General features: G+C 42.8%; 1 protein-coding gene across 1 annotated transcript in view; it reads right to left on the reverse strand.

Moving 5' to 3' along the window:
- LOC111542518 (archaemetzincin-2-like) overlaps positions 1–11,291 on the reverse strand; it is a 44,473-nt gene extending 33,182 nt beyond the window's left edge. The window contains 9 exon segments of the mRNA XM_026456767.1: positions 1,084–2,177; positions 2,180–2,270; positions 3,509–3,685; positions 4,736–4,911; positions 8,181–8,297; positions 8,389–8,562; positions 8,882–9,164; positions 10,231–10,316; positions 10,626–11,291. Of these exon segments, the coding sequence (XP_026312552.1) occupies positions 2,116–2,177; positions 2,180–2,270; positions 3,509–3,685; positions 4,736–4,911; positions 8,181–8,297; positions 8,389–8,562; positions 8,882–9,164; positions 10,231–10,266 (1,116 nt within the window). The 5' untranslated portion in view covers positions 10,267–10,316; positions 10,626–11,291 and the 3' untranslated portion in view covers positions 1,084–2,115.
- Positions 11,292–11,552: the final 261 nt, after the last annotated feature.

The raw sequence follows: 11,552 nt of genomic DNA on the forward strand, positions 1-11,552 counted from the left end.
GAGCGCAGGGCCGGCTTATAGCGGTCCCGCAGCTGCCTGCTTAGATTTCAGCACTCCGGCTCCCAAGAGGGAGCAACGCCGTCCTCTGTCTCTCTTAAGGCTTGAAATGTAAATTATTCATATCAGGGGAACGTGTGTTTCAAAAAGCAAGCTGGCCAAGAACGGACGGGTAATCCTCGCCAAATTTCTTCTATTTAACCCTCACCATTAAAAGTCTGAGGCCTGAAAAATCTTTGACTGGAGAGACACTCACTCCACAGGTGACCGGGATCAGGATCTATGGCATAAATGAATCAAATTAACTGATTTCTAAGAGTATTTAGACAGTAGAAAATTATTAATCCTCTTTTTAGTTCAATACTTTGTTCATTCAGCATTTGCAGAACAAAATCTGCTTGGATTTATTTAGTGGAAATTATCTTTTAAAACAACAAAGATTTAACCATAGTACATAAAATTTAGTTGCAGTAGGCAAATTATATTTTTAAGCTGAACCCTAAGAAATTGTCCAAAAATATATACAAGTTATACACAGCACTTATGATTGCTGAATAAATGCATCACATAAAATTTTTAGCAAGAGTGAACGATTTCTTACATGATTTTTCTCCTGATCTCATAGTGCAGAGTATTCACAAATGGACCTTATATCTTCTCCAGACAACCGTCATCCCCAATTTATTCACCTAGGCAAATCTTAGTTCAGAAGAGTGTGTGACGAAGGCTGATCTACAGGACTAAAACCGTGCTTACCTTGTAGGAAAATAAAATGTAAGTGAATAGATAATAATTTTTAAAGTACATTATTCAAGGAGGAAATAAGCCCTGTAACAGAATCCATAAAACACCATGCTCCATCAGTCTCTTTTTGCTAATAGAATGACCAAGTATTCTCTCCAATTAATTTTAATAGCAAACCACCATTTTCTAAAATGACTTAAATGGGTTCAATCAAGTAGGAGAATGAATCCAAGGGAAACCACTGACTCGGGGTATAAAATGTGCCTTACATCATATTGCGTACATCAAACAATGAATTTAGGTTTCAAATTACAAAAAAAAAAAAAAACCTTTAAGTCTTACCCTCAAGGTAAGATAGGGAAGTGGGAAATGCTGTCTGCTCACTGGCATTCCATAAAATATTCACTGTAATTTCTAATTTCCAAAATACATCTATGCAGCAGAGGTGGTTTGTCAAGTCTGAGGTTTTCCACCTCCACCCCCGTAGCAATGGGGCTGATGTTCACACTCTGCAGGTCCTCATCAGCATTCACGGCACCCCGACAGATAACCCCATTAAACTCTCTCCCTGACTCAAGTAAACACTTCACAACGTAAGGTGAGGACATTATTACTGAAATAAACCTGAAACCTGCTCTAAATCTATAGAAAAAGTGCAACACTCACAAATATAAATACCATTACCACTATTTATAAGATCCCTCATAAATGACTATGTTATAGCTGAGACCTGCAACAGAACTCCCACCACCAAATTGTTGTGGTAGTGTAAGTACCATTGTTATTTTCACTTGCAAATATTCCTGAGAGGTCATATTTTAAGCTACTAAAAACTGATATAGGAATAAGGAATAATAAGGAATAATAACCAGCAAGAGAAAAAAAGGTAATGCACTCCAGAGAGTAAGGAAGGCTCACAGAAGAGGAGGGCTGTGGTGACGATCAGAGCCCATGGACGTCCAAAAATGTGACTTGGCTGGGCCTAACAGAGGGGAGCAGCTCTTCTAAAAACAAAATCACCCCCTGGAAATTATGTCGGTTGGTTCCCTGGGACATCTACCGTTCTTTTTCAAGTTATTTACTTGCTCGTTACCACCAGTCCCAGCTTTCTTGGGAGACATAAACATATTTGGGGAATGGAAATAAAGGGCTTGCTGCCACAGACCAGGCCAGCAAGATGAGAAGATAAAGAGTTTCTAGAGTTTTTATTATTCAAAATGAGTTTCATGTCAATTCAGATACCTGAAAGAAGGTTCTAGTCTGTTACTCTGACACAGCACAAGATCAGTAGTTTATTCCGATGAGGTATTCCACCCAAATGAAAGCATAACATGCAAGTAGTCATTTATTTCAATCACTCCTATTTGAAGGTCCTTATTTTTGGAGAACAGCCAGGCATTTTACTATCCACTCTTTCCATTCCTTAAAGGCTTCCACGGTTTCGGTAAATTCCCATTATCCTCACGACTGTGCTCTGGAGTTGCTCCAGGTGTGTCAGAAGATTCGTCATCAATCCACCTCACCAGTGCCTGGAAAAACAGGAAAGATGCACATTTCAACAAACCACAGCAAAATACTATCAGGCAAGAGAAGAGCATTGGCTTCTAGATATAGAGTGACATCTTACCCCATGAAGATGCTGCATTTGATAATGATGGTGTGAATATGAAATAATGCTTATGATATACTGAGTGAAATGGCGCATACCAAATATACACATACCAAAAATACGCACTGAAAAATGATGAAAAAGAAACACACTCATTCTTACACTTTTTTTCTAGCATGATAGGGTATTATTTTTTCTCAATTTGCTGAATATTCCACAAGGCATTATATTCATTTGATATGTACGTATATACATAAGTGTACACACAGGCATGGGTAGACATACGTTAGTGAAAACACATGTGTAGACATTTCTGCGTAGTCACTTGAATGCACCGTCACACCCATGAGTAGCCACATGAATGTATATTGATGTTTGTGGGCATGTGTGGGCACACACACACACATACTGAGATTAGGTACTTTCCTTCTTCCTTTTTTTTTTTTTTTTTTTTTTTTTTTGAGACGGAGTCTTGCTCTGTCGCCCGAGCTGGAGTGCAGTGGCCAGATCTCAGCTCACTGCAAGCTCCGCCTCCTGGGTTTACGCCATTCTCCTGCCTCAGCCTCCGGAGTAGCTGGGACTACAGGCGCCCGCCACCTCGCCCGGCTAGTTTTTTGTATTTTTAGTAGAGACGGGGTTTCACCGTGTTAGCCAGGATGGTCTCGATCTCCTGACCTCGTGATCCGCCCGTCTCGGCCTCCCAAAGTGCTGGGATTACAGGCTTGAGCCACCGCGCCCGGCCCTTCTTCCTTTTTAAAGAAAATCATTTTTTCCTCCTAATGAACATCATACCTCTGTCCTATATTTGGAAAGATAAATCCTGTCCACACACTTATAGGGTTTAAAAAATGAACTTTGCCAGACATATCAATATTTATTCTGTTCTGCAAAGTCAAACTCTCTTGCCCTAAATGGAATAGAAGCAGAGAAACTTCTTCCACTATTTCTCATAGAGCTGTAAGCATAAATCACTCAAAGGCAAGCTAAAGATTTTAAGAAGGGCATTTCTTCGCATGTTTTTAAACCACAGCTTCCTGCTTATCTTTACACTAATTTCCTCTGATAAATTATAACTCTAGAGAAGGATATAATAGAAATGTCAGTTTGCTACTCAGATAACCACTTCCCCCTCTTTACACTGTCCACCCCTCAACTTACTTAATAACTTTCTACAATGCTGAAGCCAATAGCACACTGCAACTTGTGCAAACAGGTAGGACAAAGGTTCAGAGGGCACCGGTTAGCTTCTTCCAAGTGGCTGGAGCCTTGCATTAGGCATGCCAGCCACTGGCAGTATCGCAGTCCAAATATGTGTCCCATCTCATGGGTTAAAGTCTGCGAGACAATCATGTTGAGGCTTTATAAGACCACCATCACATTAAGCTACACGTCTCTTCTTTTTCTTGCTTCTCCAAGAAACACAGGAATCAACTCCCTTATGATTATCACCGAAACTTCACCCTGTCCAGACCTTCAAAGACTTAATAATCCCTCATCTCCCCAAATGTCTTACTGCCTTTCTGCTATAGACTTCCTCAACCTCAACACCACTGACATGTTGGACCGATAATACCAGGTTGTGGGAGGCTGTCCTGTGCCCTGCACGATACTTTGCAGCATCCCTGGCTCTACCCACTAGATGCCAACAGAACTTCCTCCCTGGTTGTGAAAATCAAAAATGTCTCCAGACATTGCTAATATTCCCTGGATGACAAAATCACCCCTGGTTGAGAACCCTTAATCTAGACTAGGATACTCGTTGTAATTCAGATTCTGGGGCCCTTCCCCTAGAGATGCTGATTTCAGTAGGTCTGGGAGAAAGGGGGCATGATGTGCATGCTAATGAGAACGTCAGGTGGCAATGACACAGGGGACCCATGGAACACACTTAGAGAATGTAGTTCTAAGAGGCATAGCTCTCAAACCCCAACAAATAGTTGGGGAGATTAGGAACTGCCAGGATAACTATAGTCAAGGATAGCCTGGAGCCCAGGGCAGGAAGGCCCATGCTTCCAGAGAAGCCAGAGCAGAGGTCCTCCAAAGGCCTGGGGAAGGCAGCTTTGCCCAATGACCACAGTAGCTTGAACATGTAGGTTACCCATTCACACCAGAATTCAGTAATTACACTAATAGAGAACACATGGGTACAGCCAAGGCTGCGCGTAACTAGTACTACAAAAAACTGGCACTGATACTGTAAATTTCAATACGAAGGTATCCATTTACCTTGTTTTATTGATCATTTCAGTCAAGCACTATGCACCAAAATTATACAAACGATACAAAGTCATTTATAATATTACCTTAAAGACTGACAATATACAATTCATGCAACTAAGATTCTCTTTTAAAAAATCATCCTGTCAGATTTTTTTAGTAACTTACCTTACAGGATCGAAGTAGTAAAACACTAGTTATTTCTGGAACATAACAGTTGTCGAAAATTGAATAGTCACTTGAAGATGTTTTCTTGAACTTCTTCACTTTGCCTTCATAGCACATGCTATAAAAATCACTGCCATACCTGGCAAAGCTGAATATCCCCACACCTACAAAAAGAGGACAAGCAGTGACAGAATGAGAGTAAGGTCCCTGAGGAAAGACCAAAGAAAAGATCAAAGAAAGAAGAGCCTACTGGCCCACCTGGCCAGTGAGTGCACCTCTGTGTTACTGTGTCCACATCATCTGATACACTTATGGTTTGCCACCAAAAAGGAAGATTTTGGTCCCAGATTTTCCTGTCAAAATCTTTTGCGGCTATCCACTTTGCCTTGTCCTGTAAAACTTAATGGACTTGAGGTCAAATACTTGAGAAACTGAAGTTTCAGAGAGTCTTTTCCCACAAAAGAAGTCTTTTTCTGAAAGTAGTAAGTACTCCAAATCAAGTACTCAAAAAGGAATCATAAAAAATAATCACATGGGTCAGGCTTGGTGGCTGATGCTTGTAATCCCAGGACTTTGGGAGGCTGCGGCAGGTAGATCACCTGAGGTCAGGAGTTCAAGACCAGCCTAACATGGTGGTGAAACCCTGTCTCTACAAAAATACAAAAATTAGCCGGGCATGATAGTAGGTGCCTATAATCCCAGCTACTCAGGAGGCTGAGGCGGGAAAATGGCTTGAACCCAGGAGGCGGAGTTGCAGTGAGCTGAGATCGCACCACTGCACTCTAGCCTGGCAACAGAGCAAGACTCTGTCTCAAAAAAAAAAAAAAAAAGAAAGAAAATCACATGAACAATAGGCAGTCATGATTTCACTCTTTAAGGACACACTAAACAGATCTGTTACACATGTTTGGAGGGGTTGCTGGCCTTCCCTCACGCAGCACTGACTGAAGACAACTGCCCTGATGTCTTCAAGACCATGCTTTAAACCACGGCTTTAGACAGAGTAACCCCTTCCCCTGCCCCATCCCCACCTCCACCCCCACCTCCTTTTTAAAGAACAGCCCAACTCTATTATGTGTCTGGTGACCAGAATAAATACTCTTGTAACTGACTTCCTGTGTTACATTTAGAGTTATATCAACCATCTCTGCAAGCACAGAGAGCACGGTTTGCTACATAACTCACTCTACAGGGTACTGCTTCATAATTCGACTTGTTTACATGATCACTTTTATTTATGTCTCTCGTTCAGTTTTTATTTTAAAGTAATAAATTTTTAAAGAAAATAAACCCATAGTAGGTTTGTTCAATCTAATTTGATTCAAAAACAACTTCCTCACCTCCCTTTACCCAAAAAATGTGGACTGATATTCGAAAAGTAAACAGCATTCTGGAAGTTAAGAAAACACTAAATCTATTCATGTATCACAAGTAACCCCCTCTGGCCAATAAAGTGTGAGCATATTTCACTACAGTAATACTTTCAGCAAGGACACTTCTTTCTTCCAATAATCCTACAAACAGAAGATTATTTTCTTTCGTAGTCAGTGCTTCTCAATTTAAAAATATGAAACTTTGTAAACTTGGAGAAAATAAGACCACTGTGTTAAGATATTGTCACTGTCTAATCCTGCTACTTTCCTATGTCAATCTTTCATGTCATGTAATATTTAAGAAACTTACAAAAAAAGAATTAAAGTAAAACAGTTTGGAGAAATGTTTCCTAACCTCCTCAAATATGTAAGATAAATTAGCTAGCAATATCTAGATAAATGAAGATATGGTTTTAAAATTATTTTTTTAGCTGGGTGTGGTGACTCACACCTTTAATCAAAGCACTTTGGGAGGCTGAGGAAGGAGGAATGCTTGAGCCCAGGAGTTCGAGATGAGCTTGGGCAACACAGGGAGATCCCACCTTGACAAAAAAATAAAATACAATAGCTGGGTGTGGTGGTCCTGTGGACCCAGCTACTCAGGAGTCTGAGGCAGGAGGATCCCTTCAGCCCAGGAGGTTGAGGTTGCAGTAAGCCATGATCACACCACTGCACTCCAGCCTGGGTGACAGAGGGAGCCCCTGTCTCAAAAAAAAAAATAAAATAAAAGGTAGATAAAATTATTTTTCAATATTTCCATCTCTATCAGATTAGTAACAAAAGAGAAAACTGATGATAAAACGCTACCTCACACCACCAAAGTCAGTAAGAGAGTCGTGACCCACGTCTCCAAGAGTGCATGTTGGTAGGGTCATGGCAGGCTACAAGAATCTCACATAAATGGAGAATAAAGAATAAAGAAATAGGTGGGAAGAGGCTCTATAACCCTACAGCCCCCACCTCTAGTAAAACATTTGTCCCAAAAAGCTTACGACCCCACACAAATCCTAAGGCTAATGTAACATCCAGACAGACCATAAACTCTCAGGACAGTCCCTGTACTTACTCCCCATCCCCAGAACATTAATGAACCACTCCCATTCGGGAGCCTTTTCCCTTTCACGTCTGTCTTGGATTATTGGGGATGAAGTTAGAGAAGTAAGAGCAAAAATGAAGGGGAGGAGAGAAGTAGAGAGATGACAAAAAAAAAAAAAAAATTGGGTTGAAAATATGACCTGTTTCCAGAACCTTTCCCATTGCCAATATTACCATGCAGAGTTCCTAATGAGTCAAGGTTTATTATGTATCTCAAATCAAAGATGGAAGTTTTGACTTTTTAAATTAAAAAACAAAAAACAATGTCGTAGGACGAGAAAGAAGCACACACTTAGTCTACAGCTATTCTATCTATGCAAGATGACTATGAAAAGAACTGAATTAGCAAGATTTTCACATCCATTAATGATAGTTCAAACTGTAATTGCTTTAATTCACCTTGCTACTGAATTACTGACATTTACTAGCTGTTACGCTGAATGCCTATATATGTGCCAGGCCTATATATGCATTTTTTTTTGAGACAGGGTCTCACTTTATTGCTCAGGCTGGAATACAGTGGTGTGATCACGGCTCACTGCAGTTTCAACCTCCTGGGCTCAAGTAATCCTCTCACCTCAGCCTCCTGAGTAGCTAGGACTACAGGTTATGTGCCACCATGCCCAGCTAATTTAGTTTAATTTTTTTGTAGACATGTGGTCTATGTTGTCCAGGTTTATACACACTTTCTATGTATAGGCACTTTTATATAAATTATCTCCAAATCACTCCATGATGTGGGTACTGTTACCTTTAAGGTCATGTACGTAGTGAGTGGCCAACCCGAACCTAGATTATCAGAATCTACCAACAGCACACTTCCCATTATGGCATAATGTCTCCACTGAAAATACTATACAGTTTTAAACATCAATATGATTCTTGGTTGGATTTTTTTCCCTTCTTTTAACATCTTCAAATATTCTCAAGTTGAAGAAGCTTCTAACAATGCCAAAAAAAGGAATATCATCTGTCAGAGGCCTGTCCAGAGACAAAATTCCACGAGTCTCTTGGGTAAAGATCAATCACTGTTATTCCCACAACACACAAGGCATCTTCAGGTTTCTTCTTTTTCAAGAACTTCAGGATGTCCCCTATTTAAAAAGAAATACAAAAATGTATGAGTGTATAGTATATACATATGCTTCCTTTACTCAGTTCAAATTGCAAAGTTGTGTAATTCACCTGCATGAATTTGTAGGTTTTGTGTGTTCTCACTGACTCTAAAGGAACACTTTGTTGCGGAAACAGGAACTGATTGTAGGAGTTTTACTCTCAAGCCATAGAAATATGCTTTACAGTAGCCCATGAGCCATTTAATATATTCTTCACTGATAATTCTGGTGTTTCCTAGAGAGCCTATAATATGGAAGAACATTTAAAAACAGACTTTAAGATGATTATTCAGTGTTTACCCAGTCTATGAGTAAGAGGATTCAAATTAGAAACAAAACCAACTCTAAATTTTCAATACACCTTTATCATTCATTGGTGTTGCTATGAATTAAAAAGAAACAAAATGTTCTAGGTCAGTTTGGCTACAAAACTTGTACCGTTGCAATGAATATCAAAAATGATCCTAAAACAGCCCATCTGAATCAGACCAATAGCCCGGACTATTCCTGACAACAGCGCCATCGCAAAACCGAACCAAAACCAGCACATTACCAGTATTTACCAATGGACTGTATATAAATGCTGCGTTTGTCTGGAGAGGGTGTCTTTCTGTAAGGATCACTGAAGAACTGTTCGAAGTCTTGGGGGGCCTCAGGGTGGGAGGTGATCCAATCTGATGGAGAATGCAAGGTAATGGGTCCAAAGAGATCACTGGCTGGCTGGAAGGCTTCATTCATTAAACGCTGTTCCCCAGCATCTAATTTCTCATACTGTGACACAAGCACTGGGTTCTTTGAGATGAGGGCTGTTTTTAGTGTCTGTTCGGAGTGCCGTACTATTTGCATCTAACAAAAAAACACAAGTAGTCAAATATAAAAATACACATCCATATTGGGTACTTTACCTATCCTCCATATACAGCTCTGATTTCTCCCTAGAATGAAATGACTGATTGCTAATGCTTTAGAGTGGTCACACTTAGAGTGGTTTCCTCACGTCCAATCAATTTCTTGGGGATCTAAGAAATTAAAAAGAAAATCATGAAATCTATTCCTCCATCTCATATGGAACCTGCTCCCATTACAAAAACGAGTGGTGGCCAGGCGTGGTGGCTCATGCCTGTAATTTCAGCACTTTGGGATAGAAGGACTGCTTGAGGCCAACAGTTTGAGAACAGCTTGGGCAACATGGTGAGACCCTGTCTCTACAAAAAATTTAAAAATTCCCTGGGCATAGTGTTGCACACCTGTGGTCCTAGCTACCAGGAAGGCTGAGATTGCAGTGAGCCACGATCGTGCCACTGTGCTCCAGCCTAGGCAACGGTCCAAAACAAACAAAAAAAAACCTCATGGTGACCGTAGGAGCAGGACCTCACACCCAATTTCCTTTGTTCAGGGAATAATAGTATTAGCCTGGCACGGTGGCACACGCTTATAATCCCAGCACTTTGGGAGGCCAATGCAGAAGGATTACTTGAGCCTAGGAGTTTGAGATCAGCCTGGGCATCATGGCAAAATCCTGTATCTACAAAAAAATTAGCCAGGCATGGTGGTGTGCACTTGTAGTCCCAGCTACTTGGGAGGCTAAGGTGGGAGGATCATCTGAGTCCAGGAGGTCGAGGCTGCAGTGGGCCGTGATCGTGCCACTGCACTCCAGCCTGGGCAACAGAGGCTTTGTCTCAAAAAATAATATTATGAATTGACTCATTAGTGCCACATGAAAAATACTCATCGTTTCTAATGTGACTCAAAGATCTTCAACATCAAATAAAAACAAAACTAATGTAAGCCCTATCATTTCTGCAATTTAACTGCAGGCTGAGAAGCTACAGCTTAGCCACTGAAGTTTACGGCCTCAAAGTCACGTCACATTAGGGAAGACATCAGATGACTAATCAAAAGCCAGACTCACAATGACAGGTTTCTTCCATTCACATCGTGTTCCCATGTACAGCTTTCATCCTTCCTCTTGAAGGGGTCAGATGTTCCGCCACGAGGCTTTTTGAATTAGACAAGGAAAAAATTGAACATCTCTGTCTGGATCATCTCTGTCATATTTTCTAATTATCTAGATTTTGCCAGTTTAATGATAGACAGCTGATGGGAAAACTTAAGCTAATGTCTGTTCTGATTGAACCTCTGAATTCTGGGGTTGAAGAGGCTGGCTGAAATTCCAGATCAAATGTCTCTATACTCAAAGCTCTGATATGAGCATAGGCTCATCCTCACTCCCACACAACTGGGCAGAAATCTGACTTCTACAGGACAAAATATAAAACAAGATGTACCTTCCTGTAGTCTACGTACCTTGATGAGGAAGGAAGGCTCCCATGGAAGCTTTTATCTTACAAGGACGGCCACATCTGGGCCTGGCCGGAAGTAAGTTGTGGAGTGTGCCTTCATCTCAATATTAACAAAGGCAGTGTGAAAGGTCAGGAGGCCTCCTCTTGCCTCCCAAGCCTAATCTAGGGAAGCTGCGGGAGAAGATGGTCAGGGGGCGCATAACATGGTCACTGCAGTGGGCTGGAGGCCTGGGATGCTTTGGTCCCAAAACCAGAACATCCCGGGCAGACCGGGAGGAGTTGGCCACCCTGGCTGGTGGCCTATAGCAACTCGCACTGTGGGCTCCGGTCCGTGCAGGCACAACCCAGTCTCCGGCTGGGGGTGGAGTGGGGGTTCCCCGGGGACTCTCGCTTCGCCTCATCTTCCCCCAGGAGCCTCTGGAAAGGCCTCCCTGGCTGCCCAGAGGCACTCCGCCCCCGCAGTCCCCGCGGCTTCCGCCACGTCCACCCCTCCCACAGCCTCAACCTCTCCACCGACCGCGACTGGCCCCCGCGTCTACGACCCGGCTGCCCCGCCTAGGGTTCTCGGCCCAGCTCTGACAGCACCCGCGAAATGCCCTGACTCAACAATCCTCGACCCCACCCACCCGCGATTGCTCTCACGCGCGTGCGCACCCCGCCCGCACTGCGCCACGCCACGCCCTTCGCACCACCCGCCGCGCCGCTCCGTCGCGCACGCCCTGCGAGCCCCGCCCCACTCGCGACCCGCCCGCGCCACGCCCCTGAGCGCGCGGCCGCCTGGGCAGGCGCAGAGCTGGAGTTCGGCGGCTGCGGCCGGCCGGCCGGCCTCTTCCAGAGTCGCGAGGGGGCTACAACCCCAAGCCGTCGGCCCCCTCAGTCGCCAGTTCCCTGCCTGCCCTCGCGGGGACTGCGCGGCCTGGTTTTCGAGAGC

Source organism: Piliocolobus tephrosceles, chromosome 16, assembly GCF_002776525.5.
Source record: "Piliocolobus tephrosceles isolate RC106 chromosome 16, ASM277652v3, whole genome shotgun sequence".
Classification (NCBI taxonomy): domain Eukaryota; kingdom Metazoa; phylum Chordata; class Mammalia; order Primates; family Cercopithecidae; genus Piliocolobus; species Piliocolobus tephrosceles.